Source organism: Trachemys scripta, chromosome 3 (genome assembly GCF_013100865.1).
Source record: "Trachemys scripta elegans isolate TJP31775 chromosome 3, CAS_Tse_1.0, whole genome shotgun sequence".
Taxonomy (NCBI): Eukaryota; Metazoa; Chordata; order Testudines; family Emydidae; genus Trachemys; species Trachemys scripta.
Window position 1 is genome coordinate 156829441 of NC_048300.1, and position 21447 is coordinate 156850887.

General features: G+C 38.9%; 1 protein-coding gene across 1 annotated transcript in view; it reads right to left on the minus strand.

Annotated features, from left to right (window-relative positions):
- Positions 1-21447, minus strand: part of PRIM2 (DNA primase subunit 2) — a 276288-nt gene that overhangs the window by 106878 nt on the left and 147963 nt on the right. Inside the window, exon 9 of the mRNA XM_034766895.1 lies at positions 1897-1964. Within this exon, the coding sequence (XP_034622786.1) occupies positions 1897-1964 (68 nt within the window). The remainder of the gene's footprint in view (positions 1-1896; positions 1965-21447) is intronic.

Below are 21447 nucleotides of genomic sequence, written 5' to 3' on the forward strand. Positions count from 1 at the left end.
TGCCAGCTCCACCTTGAGTGACTGAGGAGTTCCAGTGATGTTCTGTGTCCTTCTTCAAAGAAGAAGAGTCCTTTTTCAAACTGAACTAGCTCCAGTCTTTTTTATGGGTCCCCTTTCAGGTCATTTCTTTCTCCAAAGAGGAGAGTCCAAGTCCAGGGTCTGTCAGAAATCACTGAATCCTCTGTAGCAGCCCAAGAAATAGGGAGAGCAGTTGAGGTGGGAGGGGCTGAGGTGGATGTCATCACCTGCTCCATGAGGGATTGCTTACAGTGCAGATCTCTGAAAATCTTCATCCTTTTCCTTGAAAGGACAGCAGATACCTCTCTTTAACAGGTCCTTCACTAAGACACAAAAGGCAATGCAGAGTAGGTACCTCACACGGTAAGCCGTGCTTAAAGCCAGGTGAGTGCATGCCACCAGAGCTTCACACTGAAAACTAATTAAAGCAGTAAGATAAACTAGCTATTGTGTACTAAGCATTACCTAACTATTAACAGGAAAAGGAGGCAGAGAAGTAACTCATTGACTGCACAGTCTAAAACAACCATGAGGTAAATCACCTGAGGAACTCTGACTCGGGCCATTGGTGGTGCAAAGGAAGTGAGGAGGGTAGGGATGGTACCACCCTTATGTAGACTCACAAGGGGCCATGAGCAGACTTAAGGCATGTGCATCACCGAGACAGGTACTGTTACAAAAAGCTCTGTGGCTTCAGCGTATTTGGCGCTCACACACCTGACTGGAGTACACGTTCACAGCCACTCGAAGAACTATAAATATTACACATATCAATTTACAGCATACCACCAATGTCCTAGTCACACAATAGAGACATTTTAACAGATGTGTTTTCTAATTCTCTTCTTCCAAATATGATTTAACCCTTATATACATACATATGCACAATTATTAACTTCTTTTTCAAATACAATTTGCATTGAAACGCAACAAGATATGAAATAGCTTCTGATTGTCCTGATGTTAATAAAAGCCAAAATTTCATTTTACAGATATCCACATAAATAAAAGGTACATGGCAGTAATATATTCATTTTTAAAGTCATCATAAAATGTCACACTTCTGTCTATGAAGTGTCATGCTTTCTTGTGGCACTATATATTGGGGGGGGGGGGAGAAGAAACCGTACACTTCACCGGCTATGTGAATCCCCTTCTTGTGGCTATTCCCTCCAAGAGACAAATTACCCCTTCCAAACAAGGCAGAAAAGTAGCTGAGTCACCTAAAAAAGGCAAGGACTGATTCTGTGGCTAAAATGAAAAACATAAGAAGAAAAGCTAGGAGTGAAAATTAAGAAAAGGTAGGAGCTCAGTTAGGAACACTATCTCCTGTTCTCCTTATACAGGAAGCAGGATCATTTGACTACTTGTTACTGGATGAGTCCAAAGAGCCATACTACTGGTTCACAGTTTAGAGCTGCCTCCATAATCCATTCACCAGTGGACTCATTCACCAGTGATGGATTACAAGATGTGTTCTTCCCGGATAATACAATTCAGAAAATAAGTTAATGCTCTGGGTGACATAATTTTGAATTTGCTGACTTTTGTACATGAAGAATCTGAATAATAATTTTACATTTAATCATATAAAAGAATCTACAAGAGAAAAAGTGTTTTTGGTAACAGCTATGGAACTTTTTTCTGTAGCTGTTCTTGTAAAGGCAACATCACATACTTTGCTCAAAATAAATGTTTACATTTCCTTTGTGAAATTGTACATTTTCCTATCAATATGGTATTGAAATGAAAATAAATTATTTTATTTCAGTTTTTCCATTTTCACCCATCAATACAGATCTGAAGAAGTTTGAATATTACAAATATAATTCTCTTAACTTTATGGATGAATAAATTTATGTTTCTTATTCATGTTACCTGAGGTGATTAAGCAAAGGCTGCAGTCTCTCATCAGATTGTACAGCAGGTAGTGATCGTGCTGTCAGCTAGAAGAAAACAAGATTTCAGTTAACAAAATCTCATAATTAGAGAATGTGATAATATAGCAGCAATGATATAAGAAATTGTTTCAATTATATATTTTTCCTTAGGGTGGCATGGGACAAGACACACTTTCTCCATATATTTGATAACATATGACAAAATACAGTATTTCTAAAACTGTAGTAAACTGAAATATTTATCCATAAATTAATGGAGTTACATATTTAAAAATGCGTTTGATTTTAATTTTATTTTAATTAAATAGCAAGCCTAGTGTCTGAGAGTTTTATGCTTACTTTTAACAAAGCATATTTAAATTAGAGGGCAGTAATGTTCAACATAGATGCCCTGTGGAATATAAATAACAACAAAACAAAATATAAATAAAAATAGACTTGTAGCCAATCTCAGATTTATATAAATATTGTGTGGTTCTTCACAAATGTATATGAAGATTGATACTAGCATGCCTCTATTTAAACCATGGCCTGTTACTTTGTCCTGTAAACTTTCCATCTTATCTGTTTAGCATAACTATTTAAGGATGCATAATTATTTAAGGATCTAACTCCTTTTAGGAGGATTATCAGTTTATCTCTGCAAATTCTACAAGTACTTGTCTCATTGGAAGACTGGAAAAATGTAAATTAGTAAACTAATATGATGTGGTTTGAGCATTGGCCTGCTAAACCCAGAGTTGTGAGTTCAATCCTTGAGGGGGCCATTTAGGGATCTGGGGCAAAAATCTGTCTGGGGATTGGTCCTGCTTTGAGCAGGGGGTTGGACTAGATGACCTCCTGAGGTCCCTTCCAACCTTGATATTCTATGATTCTATTTCCATTTTAATATATACAGGGTGGATTGGAAGCATTCTAGCAGTTTTCAAAGACTTACAGAGTCCACCCAGGATATCTACTGTAACCCAAAGACTCACATCCGAGGAGTCTAACTGCTTCCAAATACAGTCTGCATTTGGACGGCACAGTGGAAGGGTGTATGTAGTAGAGTCCTGGAGCTAGCACACAAAAAGGATGCTCTCTAACTTTGTATCTGCTGAAACAGGAAAGCAGGGAGGGAAGAAGTCTAATATGATTGCCCTTGAAACATGCTGCTTATAACACCTGACAGACAAAGCAGAAAAACTTTAAATGCAAGAATTGATACAAAGAAAATAGGGGTTATCTGGTGGCAGAATAATTTATTATGTTCTTCCTTTAAATGTAAATCAAATTCTATTCTTATAGTCAAACTTTATGGGCTGTGGTTGTTAGCTGTGACACAGAATCAAAACAAATTAAAGATTTCTACATATTTCACTTTATGAAATGTATAATATTAAGTTAATTTTAAAAATATTTAAAATCTGTACACACACAATTCTACAACTCACAAAAACAAAAGCAATTTGGCGTGACTTTCTATAATGCTGGCACCAGGGGTCAATAACAACGTTTGACCATTTTAGCAATAGCAGCACGATGAACAATACAACATCATCATCATAACTGAAATATTTATCAGATAAAAGGACATTTTATCAGTGTTTATCACTGAAAATGCAACTCTAAATCTAAACAGACTGATTATAACTTCAGTAGTATAACTTTCACCTTCATTCGTGACTTAGAGAAAACCTAATAATTTCTTGTTGACAATATTCCATAAAACTGGTAAAAATTTATTTGCAAACTATATTTTTACTTTATGTACAGAAAAATAAATCACCATGCCCTATTAATCTTAAATAACCCTACATACACATTTAAGGTGCTGCATTTATTTGCCACTATTTCAGAAAAATCCTGTGGCTCTTGTATTTTACTAGGCTAAATTTAGATTTAAACAGTGGTTTATTATACTATGCATTAATTTACAAATTTCTTCAGGCAGAAAATCCAAACATTTTGTCTTCATAGCATCAAACAGGAAAGTGTTTTACAAAGCAGTCATTTTATACTAGTGCCATCCCTTTAATTTACATTAACTAATACTTCTGATAATTATAATATTTTTATTTTAGAAAGCAGAAATTATATTCATGAAAAGAACTGAACCTTTTAGAATGTTAATAAAATGAATTATTAAATAAACTAACTGATTTTGATTTTGTAACACCTACTTCTCTTTTTATTTAATATTTAAAAGATACAAAAAATAAAATTATAATCAAAAACAATTTTATAGAAAATGCTAGAGAAGTTTGGTACTGTTTATTTTAAATGACTCGTACATCTTCATATGAAAGCAACTGCCAGTAAATCTATATAATACATTTGCTCATATCCTCAAAAATTGTGTTCCATTTGTTCAGAAATACTTCAGTAACAGGTATAGTGGTTTAGTGAAGCCAAATTACATAATGCAAAGCAGCAAAATTAGAAAGATGCACCAATATGTTTGATATAATGCAAAATTGTATTAAATATTATGTATTCATGCAAACATGTATGAACACAAATACACTTGAGCTCCTAACATGAACAAATTAGTTGAACTTGCCCTTCTGGTTTTATGAAATTCCTTAAGCAGAGTGCACTCTTCTCCAGCTTTGTACTCCAACATCATCTTGGTTAACATATGACATACAACAGACTTGCTAAACGTTTGTATGACTTTTTCAGGTAAGAAATTTCTCTCTGTTGCACAGCTTCACTCCTCATTTATCGTTAACGGGAAGTAGCTAGCAAGCAATTACAGACAGAGGGGAAAGGTTTTGCAGAGTGTTGATTTTTATTGTAGTAGAATAGGCAGGAAAGGAAGTTCCTTCAATATAAAGCAAGGATTTATGGGGGAACCAACCCATTATACCTTCCTAACAATGCCAGTGTAGAGGAATGAAAAAACTTACTTTTTCATCAATTATTCTGAGGGACTTCTGTGAACAGTTTCCCAGATGTCTAGCACGCCATCTGGTGCAGTATTTTAACACCTTCCCTGCAGCAACACTGACACTCTAAGACCTTGGCATTTTGGATAGGAAGAGATGAACAGGGTACAATTGGCATGGTACTCCATCTGTTTTAACTATATCTTTAGAGCACTAGGAATGTCCATTTATATTAAAACCTTCCATAGGAATGCTAAGGGATAAAACAAAATTATGGGAGAAATATTTCCCAGGAATTATGGAAAAAGGAACTTTCTGGAGCTATAAGAGTAGCTTTTTCCTCACAAAAGCAGCAGTGTCATTCTTGTATAGATAGGGGAACTGCTTCCAAAACCTGCCTTTCAGAGATAATGGAGACTAGAAATACCTGCCAAAGGCTTGTCCTTTCTGTCATCCTGATTAAACTTGCATCTGATGATATGCAAATAGAGAGTTCTATATACCCACTGTGACAGACCCAGACTAGTGGGGTACAGGAGTCTGGTAGAGGGCAAATATACTGGTCACTGGATGAGTAGTTTTCTGTTCCCTAAGGGTACGTCTTCACTTACCGGAGGGTCCGGCAGCAGGCAATCGATGTTCTGGGATTGATTTATCGCGTCTGGTTAAGACGCGATAAATCGATCCCGGATCGATCCCGAAAGTCCTCGCCGTCGACGCCGGTACTCCAGCTCGCCGAGAGGAGTACGCGGCATCGACGGGGGAGCCTTCCTGCCGCGTCTGGACCCGCGGTAAGTTCGGACTAAGGTACTTCGAATTCAGCTACGTTATTAACGTAGCTGAATTTGCGTACCTTAGTCCGAAGTGGGGGCTTAGTGGGGACCAGGCCTAAGTGACCAGAGCAGGGGCTGCACTAGAGTAATCAGGAACCTGCTAGAACCAGTTAAGGCAGGCAGGCTAATTAGGACATCTGGAGCCAATTAAGAAGAAGCTTCTAGAATCAATTAAGGCAAGCTAATCAGGGCACCTGGGTTTTAAAAAGGAGCTCACTTCAGTTTGTGGGGGGAGTGTGAGGAGCTGGGAGCAAGAGGTGCAAGGAGCTGAGAGTGAGAGTGTGTGCTGCTGGAGGACTGAGGAGCACAAGCGTTATCAGACACCAGGAGGAAGGTCCTGTGGTGAGAATAAGGAAGGTGTTTGGAGGAGGCCATGGGGACGTAGCTCAGGAAGTTGTAGCTGTCATACAGCTGTTACAGGAGATACTATAGACAGCTGCAGTCCACAGGGTCCTGGGCTGGAACCCGAAGTAGAGGGTGGGCCCGGGTTCCCCCCAAACCTCCCAATTGACCTGGACTGTGGGTTCTTCCAGAGGGGAAGATCTCTGGGCTGTTCCCCAACCCACATGGTGAATCTCTGAGGCAAGAAAATCCGCCAATAAGCGCAGGACCCACCAAGATAGAGGAGGAACTTTGTCACACCACCTACTGAATGCTCATAAGGCTCATACCCTTTGCAGATCTTTACCATTATAGTAAAATTATGGCCAGAGCCATGACAATTTTGATCCATGGGTGAGCAATTCTCTGCATTAGGTTCAAACACTCTTCATGGTTTTGAACAAGTGATGGGTATGAATCCTTTCCAGCAGTTGTCTAATATTAATGGGTATATTTCTCTAGATGGGGCAATGGCTGGCATGTTGTCTAGATGTGTAAATTGTGGAGCCCTGCATTGCTGTTACTACCTGCCATTTCTTAAGACTCTCGGTATGGAGGGTGGATCTTTTGTCTTTATCATGCTGAGGATTTTGTTGCTTTGGGGTAAATTTTACCTAGGTTTCTTTGGAAGCTTCTGCTTCTGATTCTTCCCTCTGTTAATATTATAGTTCCTTTGAAATAGCCTAGGTTGGCATGGTGGCTTTAACAGTAAGGATTAAGGCCTCTCAGCAATCCCAGCTACTAACTTGTCTAATATTTCCCCAAATAGCTCTAATATTTCACCAAAAATTTTGTCAATCTGGATGCACAAGATATCTCCTTCAGATGAATAATTGCTATTCATGGGTGTTACATGGACTGTCTGTAGGTACAAAGTTAAAAGCTGCTGCTCTTGTTACAGATCACATATAGGGTTTGATCAGGACAGAAATATCTCACTTTAAACAAGGATCTTACCTCCCAGACAAGACACTTGGTAGCTACTAAGTAGGCTTTCCTTACATAAAACCTTTGTTCTGAATGGCTCTAGCAAAGGCTTTAAAATTGCTGTGCAGTATCATCCCTGTGTGACTGTATTTCACTATGAAGGTGGAGCTACTGCTTCAGCAACTTTAAGCTCCCAAAACATATGAAAACTCTTTGTTTTGATAGACAATTTAAATTTAATATTTGGTTTTAATAAAAAATCCTCATTTGGATCTTCTGATGTTCTCACAGGAGGTGACCATAGGAAACTGTCTATCCAGTAGTACCTGAAGGAAAGCTATTTTATTAATATTAGTCAATTCCTTGTGAACCACTGACATCCTCTCTTGGAAAAGTCCTCCAGCTTTTAAAGGTTTTGGGGGGGGAGGTTTATGTGTGGCACTTTCCAAGGCAGTTTGAAGGGGAGAGGTAACATGCTGGCTGGGGACCACTTAACCGAGGAATACTGAGACAAATACTTCAGTTGTGGAAACAGCTTGCTAAGTGACCCTGGGAGTAAGCTGACCAGATGTCCCGATTTTATAGGGACAGTCCTGATATTTGGGGCTTTTTCTTATATAGGCGCCTATTACCCCCCCACTCCCATCCCGATTTTTCACACTTGCCATCTGGTCACCCTACCTGGAAGCCTAATAGATGACTGCTCCCGCAGGCTGGCTAGTGCGCAAGTACTGCAGGAACAACCTAGTACCACTCAAGGCTTTTCTACAGTAAATCTAGAGTCATTTTGAAAACATTCCTTAAGTTGAAAGCCAGATTGGCATAATTCCAATTCCACTACTATCTGAGGTAGGGCTTCCCAGGAGTGACAGGCTTCTCTGCATGCCCAGAAATGATGCAGTGCTGGGAAAGGAGCAGTGAACTAATACAGAGTGCTGTCAGAGCCTCTGTACAGGAGAAAACCTCCAGCAAACATTCCTGTGGCTGGAGCAGGGGGGAAAGTAGGGACCGGGGGCAAAGCAGAAGGGGCTTAAACCAAACTTGTTCATTAACATTAATTGCTGTGTTGCGAAGAGGATGCCTTTTTAGGACCTGAAAGTCTCAGGGGTTTGCAAGAGTTACCCTTAAGTATCAGAATGGAATGCTAAGATGTATTATACTCTTCAGCCACTAGGTGGCACTATGTGTAAAATACCTTATTTAAGCTAACCTCAGCCATTCCTAACAGTACATTAAAGGATCTTCTGATGAACACATCTGGTGTATATCTTGCTCAGAAGAAAGCTCTGTAGACAGTCTATGTTTGATACAGGAGCATGGCATGGTGTCAGAAGTAAACTAGTGCAAGAACAGAAACGGAAGGATCAAAGCAACAAAGTTTGCAGGATCTCATCAACAAGGCACTCTTCCATGCCCCACAGACATCAGCTTTGACAAAACTTCACAATGGACAGACTGAAAGCAGTATTTTGCAAGATTATGAATTGCAAACAAGCTCCACAAAGAAATTTGAGATATACAGGTACCATTTTTTTTATGCTATGAGGAAGCAAGTGGAACATATCTTTAAATCCTTTGACTTTACTGAAGACAGTCACAAAGATGCTTATGAAAAGATACCGGTTACGTTTGATGCATACTTTATAGCTCAGAGAAATGTGTTTAATGAAAGAGCATGTTTCCACCACAGAATTTATAAGAGCTCTTCATGAAATGGCTGAAAACAGTGATTTTGGGATTGTAAAATATAAACAAAACAAAAAAAGAGACGGAATTTGGTTGTTGGGTTAATAGATAAAAATCTTTCCCAGCAGCTACAATTGATACTCCTGGTGGAATTCTGTGCCAAAATATTAAAAATTCTGCAACAAAAAATTAAAAATTCTGCACTCAATATTTTCAAAATCTGCAAAATTCTGCATATTTTATTTGTCAAAATAACACAATATAATCATACCAGTTTCAATTATTTTTGGTCATTTATTTCAAAATACCTGTCAGCAAGTATGTCTGTAACAATACAGACAACAAAAAAGATTCAGGAAATGTTTTTTGACAAAGATTCCTTACTAGGCATATTAATACAGAACTCTAAGTAATAATTAATTTAAACTACAATACAGAACCGTATTAATTAATTTAAACTACAATACAGAACCGTATTTTCCAGACCCATCAGAAGCAGTGCAAAGGCTTAGGGGAGTCAGGGGTAACGGAGGAGAGGGAGATGAAAGTAAATTGCTGGGAAGGCTCCTGTGTGTGAACTTGGAGGGTTGTTGGGTATGGGTGGGAAAAGTATGGAAGGGGTTTTTTTGGGACGGGGGAGCGGGAACGGATTGTTAGGGAGCTTCCCCCATGCAGACCCTGGCTGACCCCTAGCCTCTCCTATTCAGTCAGGCAAATCTGTCCCTGTCCCCATGAGTCTCTGCACCCTCACCCAGCCACTCCCCTGTCCCTACGTCCCTGTACCCACTCCCCCCTGTGTCTGTGCTCAGGGGTGCTTGAACAATTTTTATAGTGGGGGTGCTGAGAGCCATAGAATCAAACTTTAAAGCCTATATAATGGAAACCACTTCAAGCCAGGGAGTGCAGCAGCATCCTCAGCACGCCTAGTTCCCAGCACCTATGTCTGTGGCCTCACCCAGCCACTCCCCTGTCCCTCTGTAACTCTGCACCTCCTCCCCCTATCCTCATGTGTCTCTGCACCTCCCTCCCCCGGAGGCCCTGTGCCTCCACTCCCATTCAGCCCCTGCCCCAATCTGGCAGGCTCTCTCCCTTAGCTGGCTGTGAGCTGTAGCTTTCTTCTATCAGCACAGTGCCCTCTTGTGGACATAAGGTGGAACTGCAGAAGTTATTTTCTGCAGGGAGCTGCTGCTGTTCTTGTGCCACAGTGCCCTCTGGTGGGCAAAAGGCAGAACCGCAGCAACATTTTGACAGAAGGTTTTTTCTGTGCAACAATTTAGTAATCTGCAGGGCTCATTATGCACATGCATAGTAGCACAGAATTCCTCCAGGAGTAAACTGAAGACAGACTTAACCCTAGACACAGATATTCAAGTAGGAAAGCAGTCTGAGTGGGCAAAACCAAGAAAAACTTGCTAAACTTGAGAAACAAGAAGCTAGCTTAAAAGCAGTAAAGAGATTCAGCATGACTATTAAAAGTCATCATCATCATAAGATCCCTGAGGCTAACAGAAAAATTCCAGGCTACATGCACAAATTATGGAAAAAGTCGTATCTCAAGGGATGATTCATATTCACCCAGAAGTGCACAGTATTATAAATGCACAAAATACGGACATTTTGCAGCTGTTTGCCACAGTCAGGGAACTGACATATTACAGACTATCAAGAACCACTGTTTCTGGGATTTATCACTTGTGATGGCTCAGAACCTGCCTAGAGTGTGAAAATGAATGTTCATGGCAAGATTGACTTTAAAATTGACTCGGGAGCTGTTGTTACAGTCATCTCAGAAGGAATTCACATTCACCTTCAACCCCTCCCAAAGCTGAAGTCACCTGACACAGTTCTGACTAGCCCCGGAAGTTACACATTCAGTGTGTATATGATCAAAGGACCACAGACTAACATCCTTCTCAGCTGCAACATGACAGCCAAGATGGGCACAGCGAAAAATGTGGAAGATCTCAATGGACTATTTGGTGATATTGTACTTTTGAAAGGAGACCCAGTACAAATAATTTTATGAGACAATGCTGAAGCATATGGTATACATACACCTCACAGGATTCCTATCCCATTATTTCATAAAGTGGAAACTGAGTTAAAGAGAATGGAACAGATTGGCATAATTGAGAAAATCTGTTAGCAAACAGTATGGTGTGCCCCAGTGGTACCAGTTATAAAGAAAAATGGGAAAATCTGAACCTGTGTGGATCTTAAAAGATTTAATGAAGCAGTTGTGAAAGAAAAATATATCCTCCCAACACTGGATGACTTTCTCCCCAAAGTGACTGCATTATTTTCCAAACTGGATGCCTCAAATGGATTCTGGCAAATTCCTCTGGCAAAAGAAAGTGCTAAACTGACTATATTTATCACACCTTTTGGGAGATTTTTCTTCCAAAGATTACCTTGTTGGATTATCAGTACAGCTGAAATTTTCCAAAGACAGATGGCAGAACTGTTCACAAACAAAGAAGGAGATGTAGTTTAATATAGGCTCTTTGATGGAAAAAAAACAACAAAATCCTTAATGAAGTCCTAAGCCTAATCAGTCAGTGTGAACTGACACTAAACAAGGAAAAGTGTGTTTTCTGCCTATCCCAAACTGAGTTTTTGGAACAGACAAACAAATATGCCCTGAGAAAATAAAAGCAATTTGAGAATTGAATGCACCAGTGAATGTATCAGAACAGAGATGCATATTGGAGATAGTAAGTTACCTTGGTTGATATCTACAAAACCTTTCTACAGTGACAAAACCACTGAATGAACCATTGAAGTCCCACATATCTTGGCTATGGGGATGGAATCAAGAGCAAATTCTACAGATGGTGTATGAAAAACAAAATGACAACTCCTCAAGATAGTAGACAGCTAGTCACTGCAACTAATGGACAGCCAGATGACCAAGCTGTTATACATTCAGATCTTGTAATTAGAAAACTAGTACAATTCACAGACACTTAACAGACGAATAGGTACTGAACTTCAAAGACAGCGTGATAGTGTAAATATTGTAAATGCAGGAATGTGGAACTTAAAGTGGGAGATGTAATGGAATGCTAAACTGCATTATACAGTTAAGCCACTAGGTGACACTGTGTCTAAAATATCTTATTTAAGCTAACCTCAGCCATACCTGGCAGTACATTAAATAATTTTATGATTAACTCATCTGATTGAATCTTGCTCAGAATTAATCTCTATAGTCAGCCTGTATGTGATAGAGGAGCACAACTGCTGATTTACAGTGGGGAGAAGGGGAATGGTGTAGGAGCCATGTTTGTTGTGCAGTGAGCTGAGGAGACACTCCAGTATCTGAAGGAAAAGAGACACTTTGGACCTTTTCAGAGGTTCTTTCCCCCCTGGCCCACATTTGTTGTGGAACTCACTGTACAAGCTGGCTGGATAGTGTTATCCTGAACCTTAGAGACTCTCCCTAAAATACTCAGAAGTTCCTGATCAGGCTTTTTTTTTTTTTTTTGCATGGGAGCCACGACTCTTCAGGGCAGGATGGGGACTTGACATGCTGGTCTGACTCTGAGCTCTGTGGTCACAGCACTGAGGGTTGCCTGGCTGTGAATAGACAGGGTAGCATTTGCCTTCTCTAAAGCCTATAAACACCACCTCCTATAGGGAATACTGCTTAGATTTAGCCTTATGTTTGCAGGACAACTTTTCCATGCCTGAAAGAGGCAGAGGAGTCCCGGAGAGGAGGCTCTACAGTGGTGGATCCAGGAGGTTGAAACCACCACTGGTGACAGATACCAAATCTAAGAGAAGAGAAGGAAGGAAGAAAGATAGTAAGTCACTACCATGCAAAAGTGAATAAAACCTAGAATTATAAAACAAAATGGTCAATGGGAGCTGCGGAGCCAGCACGCGGGATGGGGGCAGCACACAGTGCCGCCTAGCCGTGCCTCCACCTAGAAGCAGTAGGGACACGTCGTTGCTTGCGGGGAGCCGGCCAAGGTGAGCACCGCCGGATGCGGCACCCTGAAACCCCTCCCGCGCCCCAACCCCCTGCCACGAGCCCCTTCCTGCACCCAAACTCCCTCCCAGAGCTCACACCCTGCACCCCCTCCCGCACTCCAAACCCCTCGTGGTCATTCCTCCCATAGGAGCAGGAGGGACATGTCACCAATTACAGGGAGCCACAGAGGGAGCCTGCAGGCCCCGCACCAACTGGACTATAAACTAGACTTTCAATGAAGATCAGAAATGCCGGTTTATACAGCTTTCCGGTTGGTAAAGTGCCGGATAACCCAGCTTTTATTGAATGCAAATTAATTAAAGCATTTTAAAAAGGAGTAAGTAAATGTCAAAAAGACAAGTAAATGTCAATTGGAATAACAGGTACATACCAATTAACAAGTGGCAAGGGAATGCTTCTCACTTCCTTTTCAAGCAACTTTGGAGGTGTTGAACTGTAAAATATTTTATAAGACACTCTTGATTGCCCCCTCAAGCACAATTATATTGAACAAACTTACGTTTGTCAGATTTTACTGGTTTTAGAAACATTTGATTATATGTAAATTAGGAATGCCACTGGACCCAGTACAAATTGTCAAAAGAAACAAATTTTTAAGTTTGTCCTCTTGTGGTCAGAGAAATTACTATATATAATGGCATTCTTCTTACTCTTGCACCTGTTTGTATTCCATAATAAATACACTTATTTTACTGACTAAATTAAGTTATTTAAAATTACTTATTTCTGTTACCACTGCAAAGCCAATTTATCAACAGGTGAATGGACAGGAACCCATCTTGCTCACACATTCACAGAAGCGTTAGCTTCATTTTGACTGCAGGACCTTAGAATCTTTATTGCTGGTGCTGCTTTAATAACCAGAAATAACAGTGTGACATTCAGTTCTAGGATGGGTTTGCAGGGCTGGCAATCAGGAAGGAGACACACCAATTCTCACTTGCAAATAGAGCAAATTTCACTTGAAAGTCACTGAGACACAAAAATGAAACTCAATGTTACTAACTTTCTCAATTTTATCAGAAGTCTCATTACATTTGATGTTTTATTTAAAGCACTGGCTCCTGGCATTCTGTGATTAGATAAGAATCTCAGCTAATAGGTTGATAGCCAAGATCTGTCCTTTGATGCTATACTCTCCACCTCTCTAGGGAAAACTGAATATTGTAACTACTAATCTCTCTTCATAACAATGTCCGTAAGTCATCCACCATGGCTTGGAGAGAAGCTTTGGCCATCAATCTACCCTTATCCACTAAGGCCTGGAAGCTAGACCTATCCTCCTTATGGAGCTAGTCCTTGAATTCCAAAACTTCTTATAATTAGTAAAATCATGTTTGGCTTAGAAGGCCTGACAATTTGAGATCCTGAACTGGATGGATACCATCTTTCACTGGCTCCACAATGCCTCATTGATGGGGAAGGCCACTAGACTGGGACCGAGCTGCAGAATGTCTAATAAACTGTGCTGAGGCTGCTGGACTTCCTTAAGATGCATCTGTAGCTCTGAAGCCACTCTGTGCATGAGCTCTTGATATGTTTAAAGTTGTCTAGTGGAAACAGAGAAGATGGAGTAACCACTTCATCTGGTGAAGATAACAAAATTGCTCCTGAAACCAGTGGAGCCAGCTCCTCTTCCCATTCCAAATATTCCTACAGGGTGGGCTTTGGGGAAATAAGACTCCTGCACTGATCCTGGTTATCTAGAGCAGGGCTTCCATGGTCCCCAATATTGTCAGTTGGATGGATCATCTGGCAGAGGACTATCCCACATCACAGGGTATCAATTGTCTTTTGGCCAATCATACCTGGGCAGTAGCTGGAACCCCAATATTCTGGGGCTCCTTTCTTATGCCACCTCCAACAAACGCTTCAGAGCCTTCCACAGGGCCTCAGACTCATCCAAAGAAAAAGCCAGATCCCTTATCTCCAGTGGAACTGCCAGTGCCGATGGCTAGTCCTCAAGGCTGGCAGGTAGGATGGGAAAACAACTCTGTCTCATTGGAATAATATCTTCCTCCGGTGCATCAATGTACTGGAACAGACAGTCCCATAGGAGAAGTGAATGTGGCAAGGGAAGAGCAAAGATGTCCTCTGGGGAGACGTAGGTCTCTCATCAACCTGAGGTATGAGGAGAGTCCATTGGCATAGCCAGGGCTTCCCTGTTCACCATGGTAGTCAGCTCCTTCCAGGGCCTTGTTGCTACCAGTACCGCATCATTTCTATAAATGGTTGGATGCACCAGAAGCTGTTTATCCCAAGCCTTCACCATCAGAGCCAATGTCACATCGGATCCATACTCCTGCATACGTCCTTCTGCTGTCATGAATATTTACTCAAGCCTAAGTCTTTAGCTCTCACACACACCAGCTCTCCTGACTTTGAGGAGGTCAGAGAGAAATCCCTTCTCTTCAGGACAGTTTTAGATGAAGATGGCATGTCCTTATGTCTAGGAGAGTGCCTTTGCTCTCATGCAAAGCCTTTTCCTTAGGCTTAACAGTTAGCCTCCATTCCCAAGTTCATGGTAGGAGAGACGCTGCACACTTGGCAAGACTGATGTATTGGGGGACAGATCCCCGGCCTGGATCTGATTGGGGTTTCATCGCCTTTTCTAGGAGATGTTTTCCGAGTCTCAGTTCCTGACCCTCACAAGTTCTGAGGAGAAAGTGAAGCAGATGAAGCACTTGGCAGAAATATTAGCCTCACCTAGGCAGTAGATACAGCGCTGATGTTAATCACCCATTGAAAAGGAGCAAAAACAGGAAACACAGTTTCTGAATCTTGAGATGCTGGGCATAATCCCAGACTTCTCGGGACATAAAAAATGCCTGAGTAGAGAAGAAAAATAGGGAAAACCACTATCTAACTATAATATGTATGTAGACTATGCTATAAAGACTACTAAAACTAACTTTATACAATATCTTGCAGAAATGACTCCGTAAAAAAGGAGTTGAAGACACAGAAGATTCTGACACAGACTATGTGGCGGTAAGAAGGAACTAGAGAGGTGTCAGCCCGCGCCACTTTTATGGCCTCAGTTCGGAGCACAAGGAGAGGCTATGGCGCATGTGTGGGCCGATAGACACTGCTTGCAAAAAATTCTGGATTCAAGCACATGGTGCACATGCATATCCCACATGTGGAATACACTGAGGGACCATCACTCAAAAAATGAATTACTGGAAATTAGACAGTAAATATTGCTCAGTTCTGTTGCTCTGGTTTGGCCCAGCTGTCCCGCCATCATGACGGGGAGGGGAGTGGAAGGGATGGGAGGAGAGGCCAGGCCATATTTGAGCGAGCAGCACTGCAACCCTGTGTGCCAAGTCACAACAACCAAAGTTGGCAGCCGGGCCCAGAGCAAGACAGGAACCCCAGAAGCTGCCATGGGGGGGAGGAGGGTGTATGTGTTTTGTTTTATAGATTGGTTTTTGTGCTATTTCATGTTATTTCACATTTGCAAAAAATACGGTGCTCTGCATAGTCTCTGTTCAAAGCTAAAGCATTGTCTTGTTAATGTTAAAATATAAAATATAGTTTGTAAAATGTAAGCTACAAACTGTATCAGTTAAAACAGGAAAGTACCCACATAATCCTCTGCCCTCCTGACATAGTGTAAGATCCCACAACCAATTACCAGGTGCAACTTGATCTTTCCCTCATCCCTCTTACTGGCAATGGTGTCCTCCTGCCCCCACACTTTTGCAGATGACAAAGATATTTGATTTGTTTATTTTTATTATTTTAAAATGTCTGGGTTGTGTCAAAGTAGCAGGACACCGCAATTTAATTTTATTGTAGCTACGAGGCCAATGCTTGCATACCTGTAGTCCATAAAAATATTTTCTTACCACGGCTTTTAATAAGATCAACTACACTTTTTAAAAAATTGATCTTACAGAATAAAGGGTAGAATTTTAATGAGCAAGGTCAGTCCTTAGGACTATATCTTTTATTACTAGAATTAAGCCAGATGTCAAATAAAATTAACTTTTACCAACAGCTGCTGGGCTAATGTCACAGATTACAAACAACTAAGAACCCCATGTCTTTTTGAACTACATTTTTTGAACAAAAGATGCTGATCCCAATTATAGATCCTAAACTGTCAGATGCTGCAGTCTGCCCCTTTCACTTTGAAACCAAGTTTATCCTTGCTTTCATATTCCACACTTGCACAAGCTGGACTAAAATACATTATCACTACAATGTTGACTTCATCTACACAATGTACTGAACATGAAGATTACCTTATCAGAGAAAAGCAAACATACCATCCAATATGTAAGATATGTAAAAAAACACCATAACCTTGTCAAGCAAGGAGCATGGCTTCAATCAAGTTCTAGCTGTGCTGAAGTAGTTTCATTTACAGGGAATATTAGACATTGCAGAGTTAAGATATTTCCAGTTCAGAGGTCTGGATGATGTGAAGAACTGACAGAGTAAATCTCAAACAGCCCATGCAGACATCCCAGAGCTGATTTCAGATAATGAAAACTGTGGTATGCAAAGTAACTTACTATGCAGAAACCTGGTTAAGCTCTATATTATCAATATTATACAGCATTTAAAATGGAGAAGGAAGGGAGAAACATTTAGTAGGAAAGGAGAAGTGACAAAGAAACAGAAGGGTCAGACAACAATATGGGACAGATTTTGAAAACAGGACCACCACATTTTAAAGATAAGTAGAAATTCCACAAGTTCAGTTCCACATTCATGCACTGCTGTAGCAGCCACCTCATCTACACAATTAGGATTGTGAGCAGCAATGAAAGAAAACTAGAAAGTGAAAATCAAATTGCCTTTTTGATGCAACTGTGACTGGAGTTTCCAAGGGCAAATTGTCTAATATACTGACAGAATTCACTAATCTTTTCTTGCAGAAGGTGACAACAGGCAAAGGAAGCTATTCTACTGAATTCTGTGCAACAACCAGTATTTCTAAGGCAGATTGCACATAATGATATCAGAAAAGGTGACTGATGTCATGTTACTAGTCAATGGCTTGCTGTAAACAATAACATGACATGATTTTCACAGGGCATTCTAAAAGAATGACATGGAGTCTGAGTAACAGACTCAGAATTAATTAAGATCTGGCACTGTTGATGCAAGTGCCTCTAAATATGAAAATAGTAATAAGCCAGCTTTAGACAGGACAAGGAAGACAAAGAATAGAAACAAGATGACAACTCATCTATGGATGCCTAAAAATTAGTCTTGACTCAGATTTTTAATTCATGAAACTGCCCAGTCTACTTTGTAACTATTGGAATTTGCATATTTAATAAAACACATTGGAGATTTAAAACTTCAAAATACTGAATGTAGCCCAATGAATAATATGTTAATTTTCCAAGAAACTGAAGTGCAAAGCAATTAATTTTCTTGTGGCACAATCATAACATAGATTTGTTAAGATTTTAATCAAATGGTAATACCCACCCTCTCTGGTTTTGTGCAACTTCTTAGTAGCAGACACAGCTGTTAAGGTGTATCTGCAGCTTTCAGAACCTTATCAGTTAATCAAAAGTTTTCCTTTTGGACAAACTTCATATGCTTGAACTTAACCTGAAGGAGTGGGGGGTTGTTTTGTTTAGTTTTTTTTTTAAACTCTTTCTCAAAATTCAGAAGTACCTATTCTGCTGGATATATACATTAATCTAAATAAATACAAGCAGATTTTTCCTATCCTGCCTTTATATTTCATACAATTCTATTGAAAATTAGTTGATTTGTGTTTTTTTTCAAAATCTTTGGGTAGTAGCATAATTTCATGGGACCACAAATACAGCAAAAATAAACTTCAACCTGACATCGTCTCTCGGATTTCATAGACTCTGCCTGCTCAAATGCCTTCTATTTGTTTACTTTTGTTTCAGCTATAGGACAGATCATTTACTTGCTTCTTAAATCTTATTTTTGTGAGGTTTAAACAGTTCTAATTTTGGCATATTTCTAAAGTAAATGTACTGTTTTCTCAAAGTTTCTTTTCCATTCTAATTCAACTCATTTTGCATTGTTTTACGAGTATGTACCAAAGCTACATTAATTTATATTTGTCATCATACGTTTTCCTGAATCACATATATTATCTGTTTTCCTGTACGCAACCAAATTCTTTGCTGCCATACCATAAAGCTTAAGCAACACCTTATCATGTGGAACTTTCTCATTATGCCATCTAAATGGGCACATAAATTCTATATACACTAATGTTACCAGCTATGTCTGTAGTCTTTTAATAAAAATCAAAGAAGTTACTGTGACAGAACCTTAGCCTTCTAAATCCATACTGCTTATCTCTTTTTATCATAATATTGTCCATTTGCCCTTCTAGCTCACTGCAAAGTCAGTTTCCATGTTATTAATATGAAACGCATGGGCCAACATTTTCCAGTAACCACCGTATCTGACTTTTTGAATAGTAGTACCATTTTCTCTCACTACCACTCTTTAAAAATCTTAATCGGTTTTCCATGATGACCATCAGCCCACATATTTCTGGCTGCCCTATTATACTAACTGAGTCTCATTAAATTGTATGCAGTAAATCTTCCTAGATTCTCATAGTTATGGTTCTGTTTTACCTTAGTTGAAGACATGGATTTATTTCCTTTTTTTTATTAAACTAGGCATTATGCCATGCATTACTGGAGGGGGGCGGGAAGGAAGGTGGTAACATATTTTTTGTTCTTCATTGCATCATTTATTTACACACTACTAAATCTGTCTGTGTTAGTAATCATACTGTATGCAATGACATGATATGGGACCAGGCAACAACACTTCAGAAGCTTGTATATCTATTTCAAACTGCTTGTATATCTATTTCAAACTAAACCCTTAGCTGAAAATTTCTAATTTTGATACAGAATTTCCTAGATGTTTGACAACTTATCTTGAATGTTTATGCCAAACAGTTAAGTGTTCACTTAACAGTCAAACTATTTTCCTGTTCTCCCAGACCAACCTTCATTTTCCCTGTTATTCCATAACATTTGGATTTCTTCATAAAAAGATATTATTTGGTTAGTGTATACATATGTTCATTGACCATATTTAGTTTGAATTTTGTAATTATTTTATGCTGTTCTTGTGCACTGCGAGATTAGTTCAAAATTATCTTGTAAGCATTTTTTCCTCTTTTTTTATTAATTTCATTGGTATATTTTAGCATGTTACTCTTGTAAGAGTAATAGAAATCAGTTTCTCTCTCTCATCTCTTGAAGAATGGGACCCCTAAAGTCAAGTTGAATTAAACTTATTATCCAGATAATATCATTTTTGTGCAATCTTTTTTTTAATTATAGCAATAATTTCAAATGTGTCCATTTCCTTCTAGGTTGTTCAAAACAATTTAAATATAAATAACTAATAATTTTGCTTGGATACAGATGAAGAAAAATAATCACCATTAAAATGTAAAAGGAAAACCCTATATTGGCATATCATTTGCAGGGATTTTACAAATTTAAACTTAACCTCAATATAACCTTTATCCCTGGCATATCCACCAAAGACAACTGCAGAAGATCCTCACAATTTTAATATTCGTTAAAAAAAAAAAAAAACACAACCCCCCAAACTAATACCTCTATATTCAATTTCTTAGGTAAACTTTAAAGAAAATTCAGCCAGGTTTTAAAGGTTTCAAATGTCACAACATCTCAATCAGCTCGACACTCTTTCCAATTTCACAAACTGCAGCTTTATTATCTCAAGAAACAGGCCTTCCCATTTTTAGTCACCGCAGTTTCCATTACCACAGTGATATTTTTGTTGCCTTAATACAGAACTCACTCTCAGGGATTACCATGTATTGGCCATAACAAGCAAAACAAGATAGGAAATTGAGTTCATAATGATTCTGACCAACACAATGCACTGAAGAAGATTTACTACTGATTTTTTTTAAAAATGCTTCAAAAATACCCCTTTTTTTTTCTTGGTCTATTAAATGTATTGTATATAGGAACTCATTTCCCTCCAATAAAAAGCTTATCAACTTTCAATTAACAAGGATTTTGCACATGGTAGATTGATTGATTTAAATCAAAGCAATTTAAATAACTGATTTTAATCATCATTTAAATCAGCAAGCAGGAAATATTGATTTAAATCATGATTTTCATCTTGTTTTGCATTTGTACTTTAATTATTTTCCTAAAGGAAGGTTGATTCTCATTGGTGGGTAACCATTAAAACATGTTAATCTTCAACAAACTACAGCCTTTACATTAAAGTTGGTAGCACGTTTCACTAACCAGGCAGATACTCTATGCGTTTTTGTAAGCAATTCAATAGCTTGTTACATTTATTAAGATTCTTAATGTTTGGGTTTTTTTATTATGTCTCATGATGAATTATGCATTTATAATTTACTAGATTATTAATGTTTACTTGTCATTTGTGTAAAGCTCTTTAGGATAGAAAATGGAATTCAATTAAAATGTACAAAAATCAGCATTAAAAAAATTCTGATTTTCACACCCCTGATTTTTATTCATAGATTGCAAAAGGAAAGTAAGCGTTCCTGTTCTTTCAACTCCCAACTTTAACTCTGGATGGATTAATCACTGACCTAAACTATTTGAATAAACTAAAATATCCTTTCTGCACCTGAAATAACTACTGTTATCAAAAGCTGATTTAGCAATTGAAAAGCTCTTGTTCTAGTTGCTCAGCCCGTGACTTCCACCAGTTCAGTGGTTTGACTTTCTTTAAAACTTTGGCAGACATGTGCTGCTTAATATTATTTTATTTAAATGATTTTAAATTGATTAAGTTTAGGACTTAACACAGGTTGTCAATTTCAATTTTAA